This window comes from Meleagris gallopavo, chromosome 3 (genome assembly GCF_000146605.3).
Source record: "Meleagris gallopavo isolate NT-WF06-2002-E0010 breed Aviagen turkey brand Nicholas breeding stock chromosome 3, Turkey_5.1, whole genome shotgun sequence".
NCBI classification, from domain to species: Eukaryota; Metazoa; Chordata; class Aves; order Galliformes; family Phasianidae; genus Meleagris; species Meleagris gallopavo.
The window spans coordinates 53,400,342-53,423,134 of NC_015013.2; the positions used below are offsets into that span (position 1 = coordinate 53,400,342).

Here is a 22,793-nt window from a genome sequence, read left to right on the forward strand (position 1 = left end):
AAAAAAAGGACAAAATAGTTCCTGGTTTGCTATTTAATGTCACATGGAAATTGGGCTATAGTTTCGCTTCAAGGGCTCAAGTGATTAGTTGACTTTATGAAATAATAGCATACCTCATTCACTGGCACACAGATGCTATACAACATGACAAGTTCAGACCTCTCTGAAAAATTCATCCCAAGACATGTCAAAACCCAGACAGCCAACTAAGTGGAATGTCAGCCTCATTCAATAAAGCAACTCCTAAAAAGATTCTTATTAAGTAGACTATAAGATAATCTGTTCTAGGTCATCTTCAGCATCTGCTCAGTATTGCAGTACAGCTGTTCTCCCTGCAAAGTTTAAGTGACAAGAACATCGCAGATATTTCTGTCCCTTGACGTGTTTGTCTCATGAACAGAGCTGAGAGCTCTGGGCAATGAACAAACTAAATCTAATTGCAGGGGCTAGACTTCCGCAGAGTAAAGAAGAAATAGTCATGCCTGGTTTTAATCAGACGTATATTAGAGCCGTATTGAGTTCAACATGTAGAAATGTTCAGTGCCTGTTTGGATATATAAATTCTTGCTTGGCCATCCACTTGGAGCTGTGAAGTGTAAAACTGCCCTCTTGTCCATCTTTGCTAATCATTGAAAGTGATGCAGTCAGGCTGGATTTCATGGAGGAAGTCATGCAAAAAGGAGCATGGCAGAGAATTGGCTGTTACGAATTTTTCTTTCCTAAATGAAAGAATGATGCTTGGTTGCAATAATTTGTCCGTGAAAACCATTTGTGAAAATCACAGAATCACCAAGGTTGGAAAAGCCCTAGGAGGTTGTAATTACAGCCTCTGACAATACTGCTTCTGTTGCCCTTAGTAAGGTGGATGATAGGAAGTCCACAAGTACAGAAGTTTTGCTATTAGGAGTTGATGGAAAGTTGATCAGGCAGTGTGGGGGACTTCCCTGCTGTGGAGAGAGGCCATCTTTTCCTCCAGGCACACACTGAATGAAGAAACCTTCTGCTCTGCTCTGTGTCTAAAAGCATGTATTATTTTTGCCCTTTTCCCCCCAGCAGCAGGAGATAACCTTACTAACCTGATCACAATTGCCTTCTCTAAGTACTCTCTTCCATGCTGGTGCTAAGTGCGTGTCAGCTTCAGGAGTTGCCTTGGCCATCATTAATGCTCCCAGCACTTTTCTGCAGGGAACTGAAGAGGAACTTCTGGAAGAGGGGTGCTTTATAAAACCAAAACATTTTCTGCCCTGTCCCGTTTCCACTAGCAGAATTCATATCTTACTGCATTTTTTGTTTGAGTTAGGGTAGTATGGTTAGGTTGCGGTTGGACTTGAAGATCTTTAAGGTCTTTTCCATCCTGGGCAATTCTATGATTCTATCCAGCCTAAAGCTTCATTCAGTGAAAGGCTTCATGCTGCTGTGAGCCGCTGCTCCAGCATTGGCTTTTATGCCACAAACAGTGCGAGGCCCTGCTGCTGCCAGTCAAGGGCATCTGTAGTGCTTTGCAATAGCTTAGGGCACTTCTGCATCCGAGTGATACTGGAAAGTCTTAGGCTGCATTATCCTCTCTGTTCATCAGTCATATTTACTTATGCATGCGTGTGCATATATGTATGCACACACACGCACATATATATTTGGAGGGCTAATTGAATGTATACTGGGTCTACTGATTTTTTTATGAATACAAATGACCGATACAAAGCACAGTGTCAGAAGTTATCAATTCTAACCAAGAGATTGAAGAGATAAATGAAATCTTATTCTTCCTGTTCCTGTGTTCTGTACCATATGAGTGTGGGAAACGCCAGTGGTTCTGGGATGGAGAGCTGAAGGCGAGTTGATGTGTCTGCCACTCAAGAGTATAATCCTGTTAGTAAACATAACTAAATTTACTGGGGAAAATGTCTAAACCTGAAGCAGTTCCACATGGGCTTCATTTTTTCTTCAAATTTTTCTGTAGCTTCTTAATAACCCTATTGCTTTTACTTAGCATTTATTTTTCTTTAGCATAACAACTCCTTCAAAGGCAGGCAAAAACCTCATGATAAAACACTGCAGAAAAATATCCCAGAGGTCTGAAAGGTATAATGCAAAAAAGGAGTGCAAAACGGTCAAATTCTCAGCTGTAGCCACAATTTATTTGCACAAATTAGAGTCTAACCAATGAAGAGTGGAAATGCAAAAACTGGAATAGATTCTGAAAGTCCTGTACTGGGATTTTAATCTCAGGAAGCCAGGCAAAGGGAACACAATGTAATGAAAAAGGAGATGTGCACCAAAGCCAGTACTATAGAACATATTAAAGATTTACTTCTTAAATACTGAAGTAGTGAATTTATTTCTTTTTGTCTGCATCTCTTGTTGATTTTCTGACAAAAAGCAGAATTTAAAAAAATGAACATAGCTGTAAAGCATGTAGCATGCTTTAATGTGCTGAAACAAGTAGAAGAGGGAAGCTGTGAATTTGTCCTTCAATACTGCTGCCACATAGTAATGATGATCACCTTAGTGCATAATGGGATAAATAGCTTGATACTGAGAGTCGCATACATTGTGCATCACTTCTGAGGTCTTTACAGAGCAACGCACTGATGTTTGCTCCTGCATAACTTCAAAAGTCTTTGTGTGTGAATTTCCTTATAGTATTTATGTAGTAATTATGTATTACAATATGTTGTGTGAATGATAAACACATTACAAAATATGTCTACTTTCTATTTTTGAACAGGGAAGGACATGGTAAAATTTCCGTTTTTGCAGTCAAAATGGCCTTGGCAACTCTTTGTGGAGGAAAGATAATGGACAAATTAAGATGTAAGTCTTTTGGGTGGTATTTTTTACCTGTTAATCATTGTTTTATTTGGAGATACAATAGTACAGGCAAGGAGAAGGAGAATTAAGATAGTTTATAGTTTCATTGCTGGGTTTGGGATTTGCACTGTGTGCACCTGCATGAAAATCCTGCTAGAAGTTTGGCTGAATGTCACAGAAGATTTCATGGTTTTGAGACCACATTGCATATATTCAGGCTCTGATTAGTGAAATTTGATTTTTTTTCTTTGGGATGATTAAATGCAGAGTATAGTCAAGTGCCTCAAATGTTCATCATGAATCATTTAGCAATGTCTTAGGCTTTAAAAAAAAAAATCTCATTTTGCATTTAGAAATACAATTTATTTACTCACTATTTATATTTCTTCCTATAGGGCACATATTAATTCTATCTATTCTGCAGAATGGATTCTCATTTCACAGGACTTATTTGCAGCTTCCAATCAGCTAAGATATATTTTACATGCAGCGGCAAGGAAAGACTTCATGTTGAGTGCTGTGATGTCTGTAGTTCAGGTCCAGAACATTTTCCAAACATTTTTACCAAGGGATTAAGATTAACCTCCAGTTTCCTCTGAGCCTTCTACCGCAGCCAAAGAAAATGGAATTTACAAATTGCTGTTGGTTGGAGTGGGCCAGTAGAAATTCCGGATGCAAATTTAGTCTTCCAGATTTGGTGCCGTTTTTTAGTATACAGTTTCTATGTAGAGATTCAAATACAGAGCCACTGTAAATTCAGCAGTGTTCTCTAGGCTGTTTTAAGGATAAGGAGCAGAGTGCATCCAGTGGAAGACTGGGGAATGATGTTAACTTTTCCAGTAGCAGTCTCAAAGTTCTGTCACCGGGATTTCGTTCCAGCTTCCTAGAAATGAAGCAGCTGACATCACAGCCTGGAAAATGATAGATATTCCTTAGTCCATGATCCCATGATTGGCTTAGGATCCTTTGAAACCAGAGGAAAAGCAGTGGCTGAGAAAACAGAAACCTGCATCTCTGAGCAATAACGCGATGCAATATTTTTCTACGAGAACAAAAAAGTTAAACAGAGAAAAGAATAGAAAGCAACGTATTTGAAAAAGCTTCAGTGTTTTGTGTCTCCAAAACAGTGTTAATTAACTTAATGAGCTTGTTGTGAAGATTTAAATTTGACAGGGTAAGCTGGCAGTAGGAAAAAAGCTGATGTTGCGTATCTTGTCAAATTAGATCCTTCTTATCTGATTAAATTGCTGCCTCATGTCATGCATCAGACTTCACTTAGAAGATGACCACACACAATGGAAAAAAAAGCAGGAATATTTTCATATCAATATCAGCTTCTTTTTATATGTAAATCATTCTCTTTATATTCTACAGAGTAGGATTATAATTTAAAATGTGGTAATAGTGGCTGTTTCTGTAAGCAGAACATGTTGCTTAGGACTTCTGTTTCAGATCAGATAATACTGAATTAAGAGCAAATTTGAAGCTCAAACTGAAGTTGCTGCGTCCTTTTCTTGTCTTTTTTCTCCTCAGATATATTCTCGATGATTTCAGACTCCAGTGGAGTGATGGTTTATGGCAAATACGACTTGTTTCTGCGGGAAGTTCTCAAGCTGCCCACAGCTGTTTTTGAAGGGCCTTCATTCGGTTATACTGAGCAATCAGCAAAATCTTGTTTCTCACAACAGGTAAATGAAGAACGAGTGTCCTCGACACAGGCTTTCAGTCACACCTCAGAGGAGGCTGAGGCTTTCCTCCTTTCTTACATAGAGGAACACATGGCTGGATGGAGATTCAGTTTGCTTATTTCTGGCATGCAGGTTAGCTACACGTTGCAGGAATCTAGTCTCTATAGGTTCCCTGCATAGTCACCAAGGAGAGAGCAGCTTTGCCAAAAAGTAATTCAGAGCAGGAGAGCCTGCGGAGACTAAATTCTGAATCTAATCATTGAAGTTAAATGCAAACTCCTAATTAATGTGAATATCCCAAGACATGCTGTCTCCCACTACAGTTAGTTGTTGTTGCTGCAACATATATGAAACTTTAACTTCACTACTCAACTCTCATCAGAAAATCAAACTACATGTTTTTCAAGTGACGGTGTGCATCCACAAAAAGTTTACAAAGGAGTAGAAATATTTGTCTTCAGCATCTATTGAAAATGGAATTCAGTAGGTTCTAGAAAATCTTTAGTTCCATACAGATACCATCAGGAAAATAGTGACGTTACCCTGAAGAGAGCACAAGATTTGCCACACCTCAGCAGGTTGTGTAGGCACACTGAATACACCACTTTGGCAGCAGCTAAGATAAAACTCTTATTTCCCATAATCAGGGCTGAGTATCCACTTCTCCAATAGAATGGAAGGAGAGAGGTCCTGTGGCACTTGCTATGCAGCACACTGACTAATGCTATAAATCTAGTATAAGGGAAGATGCTGAAGCTGGGAAAATGTTAGAAATAAAATGTTATTTTCCTTTTCGTTACATTCATTACTAAAGTGTAACTGAATGCTGTTGAACGAATGGAGCAGGAATAGTGTCATTTTCATGCAAAACAGTCTCATTTTTTATTTTCCTTCAGTTTCATCACTAATCAGTAGGCTCTCCAGTCAACTGAAAGATATTGTTGAAATTCGTTTATTGAATCATCTCCCAAATGATTTTAAGCGATAATGCTCGCATATGTGAAAATAGTCTTGTTTCACAGTGGGAGATTTAAAACAGCACTTCATATTGTCTTGAAGAATTTACATAGTAAAGTTGACTTTCGGTATTTTTGATTTAAAATAATAGAAAAATGTTCTTGCGTGGCAACAGAGCATTTAAACTTTGAACATTGTACATGATACTATGAAGATCAAAAATTAGTTTCTTCTTTTTCCTTATAATGTCATTTAGGCCTCATTTTCTATTCAAGTAGCCATGAGAGCAATGGGGGTTTCATTGACACTGCACCCAAATAAGAGTGGACCAGGCATATTAAGCTACCTTGAGAAAGATAGATCCTCTAAACGGTCATTAGAAGGTTTAGTTCCAAACTAGACAGACTCCATTTAAAGCCAGGTCTCTGAGTAATGTCACTACAAAGTGGATTTACAAAGCTGCTGGTCTGCATCTCTAGACAGCCAAGTGTTCTTGTAAATCTAGTCCAATAATTCACTTAGATTCACTTTATGCAGTTCTCATTCAGTCGTCTCTAGGAACGAACAGGAATTTTTTTCATGAGCCAACCAGTGCAGCAACCAGTGGGAACTTTAAGCTTCAGCTACTGGAATATGATGTAGTAGTTAAGAAATTCAGGCTTAGCATTCAGCAGAGACTGGCTTCAAGATTACTGCTTCTGGTTAAAGTTGTAATAATAAATCAGACTCTTCTTTGAAAACAGTTTTTAAGTGCCTTCCAAACAATTTGATGTTTTTCATTGCAGTACATACAATGCTGCAAAAAAATACAGTCCTCGATCATCTCCTTTTTGTCTAAAAAAATTGAGATGGCAGATTCCAAACAATATGAATGTTTTCTTTTTATCCACAGCTAGGAAGTTACATTGATGGTATGATGGCTGTCTCTGAACATTTAAAAAATGTGTAAAAAATAATTGATATTTTGTTTATCCGTAGAAACACATATCTACTTCTTTGCGTAGACCTTGCCTTCCCTTGGTCAGAGCATTCAGGCATGTTATTGACTCAGTACACGTATTCTGCTGTAGAAGAGAGACCTCGCACACATTTACATGAGTCATCTTTTTTTCCATAGTACTTCAATGCATTTTGTGCCTGTTTACTTCTAGCCATTCTCCCCACAGCCCCAGAGTGATAATGCAGGGGGCTGGGGTGCTCAGTTAGCCACTTCCATTTGTTCTCATCTTGATCTACCAGAAGCAGCTCAACCCCATAAGCAGATTCCTACATGTCATGAAAATAAAGAATTCTGGGAATGATCTTCTGCTTGTGATGCCAAATCCATTTCATTTTGCCTCTGAAAGGAATTTACCTATTGCAGAAATGTTTATTTCTTCCCCGTTGTACTCATTCATTTGATTAAACCATGTGCATTCCTCTGCTTTGAACCACTGCTAGAGGGAATGACTGATCAAAATAGAAACAGCATTTCCTCATCAGCAAATTTATGGAATTTATGGAAATGTCAGGCAGAGGAAATGATTTAATGTTTCAGAATGTGGATCTGTGGCTCAAAAAGGAGTTTTATAGCTACCACTTTCCCCCATGGGTAGGATTAATGTGATATTATATTGTATTCATATTAAAAAGTGCTATGATGCTAAAAGCCATATTTTTAATTTCTCTTTTTATCCCAAACTTAAAAAAAATAGGCACTAACTTCATTTTCTTATCGCTTGGCTAAGTGTTATTCCACAAATCCAGACTCCATCTGCATGTGATATATATTTAGAAAACAACTTTCTCTTTCTATTTTCCTAGCAGCTGATAAAAACTGCAGAAGGAAGCATGTCCTCTAAAATGTATGGAAATTGTTCTGCCAGTGCCCTTTCAAGGGCCACTGCTCTCTCTAATCCATAAAACCAGTGATCATCAGAGGAATGGTCACTCCTCCATATGGCTCCTCCAGGCTGTAAAGCTATCGGTGAAGCTAAGTTGTTTTAGTTGCCACTGTTTGAAATTATAGTTGCATGCAAAAGCTGTATCTGTTGTGGAAGGGCTGTTCTTGTCTCCCCATCGATTTGCTTGCTTAGAGTACTTATGGATGCACTGTCAACTTACCTCCCAGCAAGAGCAGAGAGGAGACAGGTTCTGCTTGGCCCTACAGCTGAGGCACTGGAGGACCCCTCTATTCCCAGATTCATTCATCCACTCTGGGGAGGTCATCCATACAACAAGCAGGTGGTACCTAAAGTGATAGTGCATTGACATAAGCTGGCTTGGGGGACTGGCAGAGCTTTAATTACCCTTACTAGACTGTATGTTTGGACTTCCATACTGCAAGCATGGCAGGGAAAAGGCTGTATTTCATTAAGAGTTAAATCTCATATTCCAGCTACTTGTGTTCTTTAAAGAATCAAGACTGTTTTCACAAATAGCCTAAGGTATTTTCTCTTATCTTAGGGATAGAAACCCTAAGATATTTCTCAATATCTTGCAGTATTTCAACCTTGAGATTGCTCCAGAGTGCAGTTTTCCATTGATCACTTGGTGTATAGGAGAAATATTGATTTTCTTTACATCTCACAGCAATTGTATTTAAATGCAGCTAAGGCACTCCATCTGGAAATTTCAACTCCTAAAAGCACTCCACTATGCATGAAGATAATATATGTCACTGCATAGCTGCTGTTTTCCTTTCTGATGAGGGTTACCACTCTTCTCCAGCAAGTTAAGGCTGTGCTTACCCAATCAAATATGAAAACTTAGCAATCCCTTTGGATTTGGGGATGCCACTTAAATATGTATGCCTATAAATTACACCTGCACATATTCTCAAGAGGACTCAGTATTTTTTTATCTTAATCTTATTTTAAAGGAAGGCTCGGTTTCTGGTTTCTTAAGGACTCCCTCTCTTTGACCAACCAGTAGCTGTGTACTTTAGTACTCTTCCTGTAGCTAATGTACTACATAGGAAAGTGAAAGGACTGATGGAATAGATATCTGAAGCTGAAATATCACCTGTAGGTCTGAAAAAACTACTGAACTAAGGTTTGCGTGACTCCAGACATCTAAGAAACTTAAGGCCTGATATTAGATTGTTAAATCAACGAGGATATTTTGGAGTTGAAGTCTCTTTGAAAGATATAGTGTTTATAGGTATAGAGAGTTAATGTTTTCATGGTCAGAGCACTCCCACAGCCACTTGCCATGGCCCAAAGGCTATGACACAATCTGCTGTGATGCTCTGCCCATATCTTTCATTGTTCTCTGAACTTATACTCCCTTGTCTTTTTTTTTTTCTTTGTTGAACTATCAGCCATTCTTTGCTGACTATTAACTATGCACAGCAATACCCTACATTCATTTGTATTTTTAGAGGGTAGTCAAAACATGTGAGAATGTAACTGTGAACTTTATTCACAAAGGATCTTCAGGGGATGACTTTAGAAGACTCTTCTAATAAGTGGGAACTAGGAATCTCCAACCCAGCTTCATGAAAGTATTAGTATTACAAATTCTGACTCCTAAAAACAGTCCATCTTTCCTAGTGTCAGTTGTTTTTTTCAGTAAACCAAGGTTACAAATAAAGAGTGTCTGAAGCTTGTTCCCAAGTGTTTCTCTAAGGACAAGATAAAATCATGTTGATACATCTGATTACTGATTCTTTGTGCATGTTTGTTTTCTTATTTGAGCAGAAAAAAGTCACGTTAAACACTTTCTTGGATACTCTCATGTCTGATCCTCCGCCACAGTGTCTGGTGTGGTTACCACTTCTCCATCGGCTGGCAAATGTGGAAAATGGTAAGTAAGAGCTGTTTCCAAAAAAAGAAAAACACATTACTAGAGTAAGCTTCTGTGTGAGGATTTTCTCACTCTCTGGTTGATTTTATAGGAGTTACTGTACTGCATTCATTAATTCCATGTGCTATTTTTACTGGTAAATTACTTGAAGAATCCTGTTGGTCTTTCAGCCAGAAACAGGCTACTGTACTCTAGGGAACTTGCTTTAGCAAAGGGGTTGGACTAGTTGATCTCCAGAGGTTCTTTTCAACCCCTAAAGTCCTGTGATTTTGTGGTGATGTTTTGCTGTGCTCTGGAAATTATCCTGATCTTGTCCACTTCTCCTGTGCTCTGGATAAGCAAAGGATGATAGGATTTGATCCATTCACAAACTTCAAGGCCACAGCTTTTATTAGCTGTGACATATGGCAGTAGTGGAGAAACATCTTGGCAGTTTCCGTTCACGTGATATTCTTGGCAAGAGAAGGGCAGTGCAGTGCAGAATACCAAGAGGTCCTTAGGAAGGATCTCCTCCTATACCTATGCTGCCAGGCAATATACTGCGAAAAGTAGCAAGGAAGTTGCAGATTCATCCTTACTTTTTTTTTTTTTTGCATGGAAGATGAAGATTAACTATCAGATGGCTCTTGTTCCATAAGGATTGTCCTTCCCCAAAATGAGTAGATGACAGACATTAAGACGGGAAAGGACCATGAAGATTAGCTACTTTGGTTATTGCGTTGAACACGTTGTTTATCTCTGGACAGAAACGTCTGTCAGACTTAAAACTCCTTGAGCACCTTGGCAATAGTCCACGCTCACAAATGTGAAGTCCTCCAGCCAAACCCTTCATGTATGATTTCTCTAGGACACAGACAGTGCTGCCATGCTGAAAGTGCAAGGGCAGAACTGGAAAGTCTGCCTTCTCTTTTCAGTGAGCAGCCACTAAATTGCACCCCACAAACTCTTTACAGTTCCTTTTGTGCTTCTGGAAGAGTTTCTCATCTCCAAACCAACATGCTGCTGCTGTCCAGAATGACCAACACTGCCAATATTAAATAGACCGAAAAAAGACAATACAAGGAATGCCTGTCTTGTTTAGGTGTACTTGCTCTCAGTAAAGGGGCATTTCTTGCTCACTGGCATCAGGAGGCAATCATGCTGACAGACATTATTCCAGTACTGTTAAACCTAGAAAAAGGGAAAGGAAGAAGTTTATACCAAAACAAAATCAATGTTAAAATACTAATTATGCTTTATAAATAGATTTTTTGTAAATAATTTTTCAGCCCAGTGTTTTGCCTCTGAGGTTGCTATGTAAGGGGCTTGTTGAATATTCCTGTGTTCCTGCTTCTCAGAAGGTTTGCCTCTAGCATAACTCAAGCTTTGAGAAGTGCAGGGGTAAAGAAGCAAGGCTCAGAAAGCAGAACAAATCATATATACTCACACTGTTGGGAAATAAAATATTCATCGTGTATTTTTCACAAGTAAATGAGCCTGGAGGAAGTCGAGATGTCCAGCCATTTTGGTGATAACAGGAGACAGAGGACTTTGTACGTCTTCTTAAAGGCATGAAGGTGGATGAGGTGACAGTCTTAAGTTCTCCTTGGCTACAGAGCCAGCAGTCAACCCCACTTTCCTCCAGTTCTTGTCATCCCTCAGCTTCCTCCTGCTCTCCTCATCTATCCCTGTCCCTTATTGGCTTTGCACAGTTTCCCAGCCTTGAGCACAAACCCTTCCTACTGCAAAATTCTGGCAAGGAAATGAAACTCTGACACCTAGACTGATCTAAATCCTCCCAGACTGAACCTCTCGAGAGAAGAGCAGGTGTTTGGTTAGAAAGAGAAGTACAGTGTCTTATGATAAGTATGGCACATGGTGCAATGAGGAGAGAAGAACACAGCGGAAGTGCCAGGAGAGGGGTTCAGAATGTCCTGACTGGTGCCTTAGTGCGCTCAGTGCTTGAATCCTCATTGCTGCTTGCTTCTGAGGGGAGCAGAGACCAGGACCAAGCTGGTCCCTTCAGTGGCCACATTTCCAAAATAAGACATCCAAAGCCAAATGTGTAATTCTGTATGCCTAAGTGACATCAGCTGTACAGATGAGACAGAGGTAATAAAGGACAACTTTATGCCTGAGTGCTTGGAGTAACTGGCAGCAAGCCTGACATTTTCTCTGGGACGCGTTGCTGTACCTCCTAATGGCACAGCAAAACATTCAGCTTCCCCCAGCAGAGTAGCCGAAGGCTGCAGGGGATTATCTCACTTGTGTATTTCCTCTATATTCTCTTAGATACAGTTTGAACATATTTCTTGCTGATGCAAGCAGAGACACAGGAATCTGTCCAGCAGAAGTCAGGGGCTTAGGGCTCATGGCTCAGGCCAGATTCATGGATGGGCACATGAGTTTTTGTGCATAGAGCTCAATGGGTCAGAGCTACAGACGGCTCCTGATGTCACAGATTCCTAGGGAGAAAAAAAGATTCACTCTTCCATTCAGAGATTTTTCGCTTCAGCTTTTTTTGGGTTTCTCTGCTTGGGATAAAGCTTGGCGTCTCTCTCCCACAGTCTTCCATCCCGTTGAGTGTTCCTACTGCCACAGCGAGAGCATGATGGGGTTCCGCTACCGCTGCCAGCAATGCCACAATTACCAGCTCTGTCAGGACTGCTTCTGGAGAGGCCATGCCAGCGGTTCCCACAGCAACCAACACCAAATGAAAGAGTACACGTCATGGGTAAGGGGAGGCTTGCGCCTGACCGCGGGCGCTTTGCCTTGGAGTGGGGGCTCCCGGCAGGGACTGCCGGTTGGGATCAGCAGCCTGTCGGGGAAGTTGCACCCAGGGAACTGGCGGGAGAGCACAGAGATAGGAGCAGACTTTCTGGAGCGTGGATTCAGGGTGCGTGTGTGACAGCTGTGCTGCAGGCCAGCAGCGCCGGGGGCCCGGAGCAGAGCGCCAGCCGCACAGTAAGTCCTCCTGCTCCCATGGGACTGTCCCCAGCTGTCTCTGTTGGGCACTGCTGACTCTCTGTAGGTGAAGTGGCTTAACGCTGGCTCATCCGTATTTTCATCCAAATGGCTGCAGAATATATGTAGATTTTGGGGTGGTCCTGGGATGGTAGATTTGAGCGTGGTCGTAGGCTTAGATCCACACATGGCAGTGTTTATTATGGAAAAAGGCAGACTTTGGCCTTTTTATCATTAAATACTTTTTCTAAGCTGCCACAGAAGCACTGACAGCTACCTTACCCTTTTCAGGGCATCAGGTGTGGTGGCTGCACTCTCCCATGGTTGCAAACAACCCTTGGTCCCTGAGCCTCCCCATCCTTCAGGGTGCTTAGCCAGAGACGAGCAGACAAGTCCTGGCTGATCTCAAATACAACAAAAGCATAATTGTTATAAAAGAAAATGATAAGTGAGGCAACAATTTACATGCATACAGTGCTTTTTGTATGCTTCTTAACAAAGCTCTGAAACTTAACATCTATAAAGCAGCAGTCTTACTGTTGGTGGAGCCAGAAAGGGTTAAATCTGATGTGATTTGCTCTGTATGCTAGTCACATGGCCCCGCTCTGCCTCAGAGCAGATCTGGGAATGTTTTTGTGGGTCTTAATTGCTGCTTTTTGCATAGACACAATGACTTGAGCTTGGTCTCTGAATAAGGGAATGCCAGCTACCTAGCTCTGGCTCCACTTACAGCAATCTGTGCTGTAAAACCATTTTTGGCTGTAGCAAGAGAACTGTAGTTATAGGCAAGAAATCATTTTGACACATAAGATTTCTGCTCAACAGAAGACAAAACATGACTATACCTTATGGTTTCAAATGTCTCATAGTCAGAAACAAACATTTTCTTTGTATGAAATAGTCTTTCTATAGTGATCATTAGCATTCGTTCAAAACAGGTTTATGTTATCTATAATAAATCTATATCAAGCTCCACATGCAGGTTAAAGGTGTTAATATACATGGTGGAGATCAACTGATCCGAGTAAAATTGTGTTTATAATATGAGAGGAAAAGCCTGAACTTTATATATTTAGGTTGGAATTGCGTAGTAGAAATATTTCATTATGATTGATTACAGTGATAACTTCATGTGGTATGCATGTACACAGATACAATACCTCTCTTGCTAGTTTCTCAAAGCACTTTTAAATTTCATCCTGCTGAGCTGTTTGTTTTTTTTTTTTTTGTGGGGGAGGGAATGTTGTAAGGATCATCATCCCGGGTTTAACTGGCTGAGAAGCTGAGTCACAGAGAAGTGAATTGGATTCCCAAAGAATCTCTCACAAAGCCTAAAAGAGATCCTCAGTCTCCAAGCTTATGTTTAGAAAAGGGTTCAACTGCAAGGGTGCTCAAACAAAACTAAAGCAGAGTGTGTTGATTTTTTAGATGAGTACTGTTGAAGACAAGTGGGATTTGAGGCTGGAACTCATGCTTTCTGCACAGAGCCTTCCAGTCTTTTGGTGGCAAAGACAGTATGTTCTCACATGCTGCTGGTACGATTTTGGCCAGATTTGTGTGAAATTTCCCATGCCCTGGTTCATTTACCAGTGTAACAGGGAGGTTAAGATGAGCTTTATAGCAATAAGGTGCTGAGCTGAAGAGGGAAACGCTTATGAAAAGGAGAAAGAATGTAGCAACTCTGTACCTGGCCCCCAGCTAGAAAGTGGATGGTGTCTTGTACAGTAAATGATACAGACAGGCACAAACAAATGGGTTCAGCTCACGTTGCCAGCTGGTGAGTTACGACCAGCTCCAGCCTGAGAGACCTCCCTTTGTACTGCCCTACCTTCAGTTTTTTCTGAGCACGGCATTGCAGGGACCCATGGCAATTGCACCTGTCTGTATAGATATACCCCCCCCAGAGCCTTCTCTGAAGGCAGCTGAAGGTAAGAGCAATCTTTTTTCCAATCTGAACGATCTTTGGCTTACCAGAGTGGGGCGGGAGGGGACGGGAGAATGTCAGTCATATTGATGTAAGCAGTAGAGCTTCCTGTTGTTTTGTGCGTCCTACAGCAGAAACAATTTGCACCTTACTTGTCCACATTACCTCTACCTTCCTTGTTCCTCCCAGAAATCACCTGCTAAGAAGCTAACTAATGCACTTAGCAAGTCTTTAAGCTGTGCTTCCAGCCGTGAACCTTTGCACCCAATGTTCCCTGACCAGCCTGAAAAACCTCTAAACCTGGCTCATATTGTGTAAGTACCTGTGTGCTCTAGAGAAAGTAAGCTTTGTTGTGGGGCTTGCTAACACCTTGTCTAGATGGTATAGCTCTGAATAGAGCAGGAGGCAGCTGTGTCATTACCAAGTTCAATGCATCACAAGTGCAAATCTGCTGATAGAGATAATTAGTACAGAAATGTGCTTCTGGTGTGTCTTCACTAGAAGGTTGGTGAAATATGTACATATAATCAAGTATGGGACACAATGGTGATATGTCCCTGTTCCCTTCAGAAGTAGAGAAGATGCAATTTCATACAGTTTCAGAACTTTGGGATGTGTTCATGCTTAGAACATTAGTTTGTAGGCACCTAAGCTCAGTGTATTGAAGGCAGTGACACAAGCCACCAGAGAAAAGTAGAGTGACTGTTTTTTTTTTTAATTCAGTGTCAAAGTTCTCACTGACTTCAGTGAAGCTGCAAAGTCAACTGACCTCAAGGACCAGCTGTATGAGTGCATAAGTTCCATCTTTAATTGATGGGCCTGTTATCTTTACATTTTTATATCCTTCCTCGTGTAGTTTTAGAAGTCTTCCAAGGCCTAAAAGTTCTTTAGACTAAAGGTGCCCTGGCAGCTAGGCAGTGCCAAGTTGCTGTAAGGCTCAGCTGTCACCTACTGCCTGCACAGCTCCTCGTGGAGGTGCTCTTTGGAGCACATCAGCCAGAGATGGATTTGCTGAACTATCACTCTGCCCTGCCTGGTGTGAAAGCCTGGCTGTGCTGGTTGAGGCAGTGGTAATGTCACAGGGCAGAATTGGGCCATTCATGTCTCAAGGCAGATTTGGAAAGCCAGGAAGCATGGAACCAAAACAGAAGCCTCCATTCCCTGGTGGCTGAGGGCCTCTGAGGCCTCAGGGCATGTTGAAAGATGGCAGCAAGTAAAAGCTGGACTGCTGTGAATGGGCTGAGTGCAGTTAGGTAAGGGAAGAGGAAGGTACTGTAATTGATTAGGATCTGTTCCAAGTCTTTGCTGCAAAATTAACACCTTCCCTTCTTCCTAGCTATATGGGCATAATTTAGAGCGATTGGATGTGAGAATGAGCCACCATCTATTTTGTTTTATGATCGAATTTCTCTTTATCCGTAGATTGAAGGCAATATAGCTATATTGGCTATAATGGGATGTGAGTGAAAAACCTGTAAGCTGTGAAGGTAGCATGATCTACAGCATAATTCACAGAAATTAACTGAGGGGAGAAATATGCCACGGCACCTCATTGAGAATAACTTCTTGCCAATGTGATTTTTATTTTTAAACATAATGGAAGTTGAGAGAAACAGCTCTGGGCGAGAATCCAGGCAAAAAGGTTTTTATACGTGCATTTAATGGAAGAATTCTGGCAACAAAACATATCCTTTTTTTAGTAGTTTCTTCCTTAAATGAGGACAAATACTCTCTGCATTACTATACTGTCTTTGCTGTTTATCGTTCTTTCACTTAGGAGTGGTAGCAGACAGAAGGGTGGCAGGATTTTTCTGTTTTACTGGAGCCACACAAGATTTTCAATTAAGAAATATATCTAAGGCTCATTTAGAATAGTTTTCAATGTGTAGTTAATCTGATGGAGAAATTACTAAGGGGAGATTTTGCTCTTCTATAGCTAAGATAAATTGGCAACAAAAAAGGCACCATAGTCTGCAGAGACAAGTGGCTTGATCAGAGGGATTTTCAAATACATTCTGCAGTGTCCTAACATTGTTTGCATCCAAGCCAGTGGGAGCATTATTTTTGACATCACTAGGATAGTTTAGACAAGCAAGGAGCACTTTGTAAAATTCCTGTTCTTATTTTTTTCTTTTACTATGGTCACATGTTAGGCTATAGCGTGCACTATTATTGAGCATTTTTAGGTTGTGTTATTTTAAGTGATTTTTGCCTCCTTGAGAAAGTTGACTGAGTATCACGAGTTCACTTTTATCAGAGAGCATAATCACTCACTTTCAAAAGTTTAGAAATAACCTCTGAGAGATTTGCATTTATAATCAGTAGGTAATAGTGTTCCTTTGTTTTACCACAAGAGATACGGTTCTTGTTTTACCACATCACCAACTTTTATAGGTCTGTGTAGGTGTGTTTGAACATCCGTTTGATATTTAAGTTAAACCTGAGGAATGTGACAGTGGGCATCAACCGTGCAGAAACATGACTTGGGAAAGCTCAGATTCATTTTAAATTTTCTTAATATAAGAATTGACGAACAAATGTTAGTCATAAAAGTTTAGCAAAGCCTTGGAGTTTAGAAGCATCTATACACAAGAGTAACTGCATATATAAGCAGCGTCAGTGACCTTTTATGCATAGAGGCTGTCTTGGTTTTTACAAAATCAGAGTCATAGGAAGGGAGATTGTCCAATGCTGTACTTAAATCACATATTTTTCGAACTGGCAATTTAATTATTTTTCTCTTTTCCATTTCATTTTGGCTGCAAAAGAGATACTTGGTGAGTATTTTTCTTCTTTAGTACACTTGTTGGAGGAAAATAGTTTGAGAAAATTCCATGATCTCATTAGCAATCCCTAACTTTTTATAGGAGCCTGCAACACAATCATTGTCTGTGAATGCAAAGACATATTGAAAGGAAAGAACTTTTCTAGGATTAAGAAACCTTCCCTTACACCCTGACTTTGAGATAAAACTTAGAAAAGACATGAACCTGAAGCATGGATGTAATGATCTACTGAATTTCGTGGATGCAGCGTACCCACTTCCACACAATCAGAAGGAGAGTGAATGGAGTACCAGGCAGAGTGGAACTCAAGCTCTGCCAAACCCCTCCTGTCTCCTCTCTATGGGAGATCTCTATGGGAGCATTGGAAGACAGCCTCTTCTCCTGTCCTCTTTGGGATCTAGGACTGCACAGCCTTGGGCTAGACCCATCTTTCAGAAAGGCTGGCTCCTGCCCAGTTAAGAGTTTGAATGTATTTGCTGTTACACTGTGAAAACTGAGAAAGCAGCAGAACAGTAGTTGCTCCTAAATAATTACGGTTCCCAGCCAACAAATCACCAGTTGCTTACCTGTTAGTTTCCAAGTATTCTCTCCAAGTTTCTTTTCAAATCTCTGTATCACAAGGCTCATCCTACAGAGACCTTGCCATTATTATGGAATCATCCATCATGGCCTCACCCAAGCTCTTCCTAGCTCTGATGAAGTAGTTTACAGAAAATAATATTTAACACTTGAAATCCAGGCAGTTTACAGCCTGGTCTGTATATGATTTCAGGTTCTGCTTATACCTGAAAACCCTGTGATTTACTATCATATTTTCTATTCTTTCCAAAGCATCCTTATCTTTTGCCTAGTGTTGTGTAAGAAGTCTATTAAGAAGAGAAAAATTTGCTTTGATGGACACAAAAAAAAAAGATTAGGCACAAAATGTTTTTAAGAGGAGACAATAAAAGAAAGCAGAGGAAATATTCTTTCTCATTTCATTTTTAGTAAGAGTGGGAAATAAAAAATGTAATAATAAAACCATCATTATTAATAGGTCCTTTTAAACTAGAAACTGATTTGAAATTTTGATTTAGGGGTTTAATAAACCAGTTGAAAAGCTTTGCACTTAAGGCAGTTTTGTACTACAAGTATTTTATGGGACACTGAGGGGTATGGATACGCTGTGGTCACTGTGGGAATAAGCTGTGGATAAATCTGAGAAAAGCTGTGTAATTTATTGGCAATGGCCTCATGCAAACATCCATGCTGCCACAGCTAATCTGCTGCTGGTGCTCAGCCTGGCTAGTTGAACGCACTGTCGGCACCACAAACTACAAGCTCTGGAAAGAGTCAGTTTGCCAAATCGGGAATAAAATCAAGAGAATTGCTTAAAACTCACAACAGAACACATAAAACTATTATTTCCTACTAGATCGTTACATAAGATGTGTTTTTATCAACTTTTGGTTAAAACCACAGCATCTTTAATTTTGAACTATTACTTAAAACAGACGATGCCGGCCTTATTGTTAATTTAAACAAGAAACTTATTTAATTATCTGTAAATACTGTTGCTGTTTGATTATTCTGTACCAGATGAATGCAACTAGATATTTTACCTTCTTTTAGGCCCCCCCGACCTGTAACCAGCATGAACGACACACTCTTCTCCCACTCAGTTCCCTCAGGAAGTCCCTTTGCCAACAGAAGGTGAGTTGTTACTTTAATTTATGTTAAATCACTATATGAGAGTGGTAGAGGTTTCCACTTCTAATTTCCCTCCTCAAAAAAAGGCAAAATAAAATTAGCAGATGTGAGCAGAAAAGTATCCAGATATCCAGGTGGAGAGATGGGGAAGGGGCACTCCAAACTCCTCACAATTGAATGCAGAGCTCTGGTTCTTATTTGGACCCTTAAGTTCTACTGAATATGCTCAAATGCAACTCAGTAATCCACTGACAGAGACTGAGAATGAGCCTCTGTAGACATTTTGTGGATGTTGCAGCACTTTGGGTACAGAAGTTGGGACATACCATTACCTACGAGGAGTGGTTGCATCATACTGCAAGATGTGGTATGAACAAAGGGAAAATGTGTTCATTCTCACAACATAGCAAGGCATCCTTCCTTCTGTTAAGCCATTCAGATTTTCTCTAAAGGTTACAGGAGAGAAAGGGCTGTCTTGGAATATGGTGAGTGTTTGGGAAACAATACAGAGAAGAGCGATTAGCAACATTAATCCCAAAGAAAAGGTGCTTGCAGCTGTGTGTGTACATTTTGGCCCAGTATTTTGGCTCATATGTCCAAAATACATGTGTAGCATTTGCTGGCTTTTTCACCCAATCTCTGTGTAAGCTTAACAATGTATATGGATGAAAAAGTGGCAGAAAAATAACATCTTGCTATACTGGGGAAGATGAGTGATACGTCTGCCTCAGGTGCATTTTATTGCCTGGTCCTTTGCTGTATTTGTCAGTGCTTTAGTGTTCCCTAATAACCAAACACAATCTCTGGGTATGCATGGATACCTTTTCTAACACAGAATAGAAATTTTCAGTGTACAACACTGAAATGTCAAAGTAAAGATTTTGGTTACTACTTTGATTTATGAACTTTGGTACCAGGAGCTATAAACTGTATACTCTTATTGTTATCTTAGTGCAGAAGGCTGCTGGGTACATCTGAAATGCTTTTTGAAAGCCGGCCCCAAAGCAGCCCCTTAGTCTGCTGCCTGCAGACAGTGAGACTGCAAATGCAGATTTGTTTCTAGAGTCAGTATATATGGGATTTTATGTTCTGGGGCAAGGCAGAATAATCTTATCTGTGGCTTCTCCAAGACAGGTCATTAAAAGCAATGCTCTCTAAGAGTATAGCTATTGCTTCTATTTATGCCCAAGAAGTCCCTTTCAAAAAAAGTACGCTTTGCCATGTATGTCAGCAACCTGCAGGAATAGTTACAGCACAGTTTTCTGTGCAACATTTATTTTTTTATATGTGGAAAATTCCTGATAATTTTACTTTTGTCTTCTTCAGTAGTTCAGCTGACTGCCTAAATGTCAGGATTAAATGTAGGTAATCTCTGGGCCATTAGAACTATTTTCCTCCTGGAGGAAGATTGACGGAGAATCCCCTGAAGGCAGGAGGCAAAACCCACAACTATAGGTACTCTAAGCACGCAGTGTGATGTCCTTATACCATGAAAGTTTCCATGATGCAATGGTTGGTTCTGGCTTTTTTTTGAGCTAACAATACCCTGATATATAAAACAATTCTGCGTAATAAGTGCTATTGTAACCTTTGTTTCATTTCCCTAACTGCATTTTAAGAGCTTCACAGCTTATTGTCATTATTTTAACTTGTATACATTTCATTTGCATCTATTTATTTAGGAAAAAAAATAACAAACACCTACAAACCATCAAGTCAGTGTTCTTTCTAAGTGGTTGTAAGTTGCATTTATTTTGAAGAATTACTGTGAACACACTATCATCTGTGCTTACTTTTTGGAGTATTAACAAGGTTTCATTGTTTGAATCATTCAGGTTACTTGGGGGTATAAGTGTAGCCAGTCCTGTGGCTGATGAGCATTCTCTTATAAGGCTGTATGTAAATCAGCTTCACAACAATTCACGGTCAGTATGAGAGCACTAACCCACTAACTGCCGTAGTTCTGTAGCTCATGCACTAAATCATTAGCAATTCTGCTCAATTACTAAAGATAGTCTTTAAGGAAGGACTCTGGCGGGCTAGAGGATTTCTTACGGCTCTAATTATTCTTTTGATTAGACTTCCTGCTGGCTGTGGGCTTTGCCAACTTTCCTTGCTTTCGCACAGCACTAATCTTTCATTTCACCTTTTCACGTAGGATTAATATTATGCATCTGGAGGAAGTTGGATACGTTGTTTTTGAAAGCCAAAAAATGCACCTCTATGTTTGGATCTTCAGTGCATGACTTCCCGGGTGTATTCCTGACAGAGGCATGAAAGAGGCTCGCAGAAGAGTCTGGAAGCGATTCCAAGTCCCACAGCCAGCCTGCCCTCCCTTGTCCACAACTCTTGCTGCTGCGAGTTACCGGTCAGCAGTTAGTGCTGCTTGTCAATAACCCTCCCTGAACCACTTTGCTTTGCTTTTCAAAATGGCCACAGAAAGGCAGGTGTATATCCTCCTGAAGTTAGTGAAAACCTTCCAGTTACTCAGGGAGCTTCAGAGGTGGACCAGTGCTTCTGGCTGATGCTCTTCTCCCAACATTCTCTCTCATTGTAGTGACGTGCAGGGAGAGCCAAATTCATGTTCGGTAAAAGTACCCAACTGGATAAGAACAATTTCCCAAGTTTTTATTGTGGAGTATAACAGCCTTTCTTTTTTTCATCTTTGATTAGTGCATGAGATTAGCTATAATTCAGTGAGAAAGTACTGAGACAAAGGTACTTTTTTCCTAAATGCCAACTTCTTCAATCTGTATTAGACTAATAACAGTATCTTCGTTCGTTCTTGTAGGTTTTACTGTTATTATTGCCCTGGGAGAATCAGGCCTCATTAGTGGAAGCTCATCCTCTCATACATCAGAGAAACAGACTTTGACAGCCTTGTTTGCAGTTCTGCTGATTTCATATTAAATGCTCAGTGATTCATGTTATAATAAAAATTGTACAAATCTAGGGTAGAATTTCTGGCTGAACATAATCAAGGGTAAATCTGCTATCTGTTTTCACTGCAGACAACTTATGGTTACTTTAATGTGTGTTGCACTCTAGTTTAGTGGTTTCAGATAGCTTCGAAGAAAGTTTTTATGTAATTAGATAGTTTATGCAAAAGAGAGTTGGCACAAACTCTCATTTGTAGCATTCCTGTGGTATTTGTTTCAGATAGCTGCATTCACATAAGAGCATTGCCATTCACAACCAGTCTTTCTCTGTAGCAGGAAATGCTGAATACAGCACACCAAGTCACTCTGCTGCTAGAAATGAATATGGTAGCATAAATGCAGCAAACCATGCTCTTCATTTCTGAATTGTTGGGTGGACAAGGGAAAAGAACTGGGAAGAAGAATCTTAGAATCTTATTAAGACAAGATCTTTGATAACTAGCAAATATAATGATAAATTGTGGGAACAGCTGAAAGGAGACTAAACATGATATGTTATTTGCAGTTTAACTGAGCTTTGAGTGGATACACAATTGTTCCAAAGCACAAAGGAAGTCAGATTTATGCTTTCTTTGAGATGCTTCTTAGTTTCTTCAGTCCACTTCTGCATCATAGTCTGCTTGCTCAGTTTGAGCCATGATGTCCATGAGGGAGTGTTAATGAGAAGTTTGGCATAACAATTGCCTTTCTTTTAAATTTACGCGGTGTGCAAATTGCTATCAACAGTACAGTGTGCTCAGCTGAGTCCTTTACTCCTGTCTGTACAGCTTAAGTACTTTAAAGCACTTATCTTAGTAAAGAAGGAACAAAAAATCACTGATCTTCTCCCAAATACCAAATGATAGACATTTGTTGTAATGACAGCTAATAAGTGACTAACACTGCAAGAACTGATTTGTTTTTTACCGGCTAATATTTTTATTGTTTTTAATCTCACACTTATTTTTGTGATCTCTGATTAACTAAAGGGCAGCAGAACACTGTTGCAGAGTAGGCATTGCTCTTAGAAACCCAGTGAGCTGAATGTGTTAAGCAAAAACAGGTGGATTGAGCATTGTAGAATCTTCTGTCTAGTCAAGAAGAATAACTCTATCCCTAGCTGAATTAACAATGTCTTCCCTATTTGGATTCTTTTGTTCCCCAGCTGCTATCTATCACTAGCATAGTAATGGATACAACCTCTTTCAGTCTCCTTTAAACTATTGAATTACAGGTTTGAGGTGGTGTCAACGGTTTACGGGCTGGTTCGGCCCGGTTCCGTGACTAGAAG

The 22,793-nt window shown here is 40.1% G+C and overlaps 1 protein-coding gene across 1 annotated transcript; it reads left to right on the top strand.

Moving 5' to 3' along the window:
• Positions 1-2,720: 2,720 nt before the first annotated feature.
• On the top strand, positions 2,721-21,538 carry LOC100545932 (dystrobrevin alpha; the record flags this gene model as incomplete). Its single annotated transcript, XM_031552951.1, has 7 exons — positions 2,721-2,814; positions 4,345-4,499; positions 9,137-9,242; positions 11,789-11,955; positions 14,299-14,423; positions 18,507-18,587; positions 20,420-21,538. Coding segments are annotated over 7 exons (828 nt in total), but the record flags the coding sequence as incomplete, so codon positions are not given.
• Between the last annotated feature and the right edge of the window lie 1,255 nt (positions 21,539-22,793).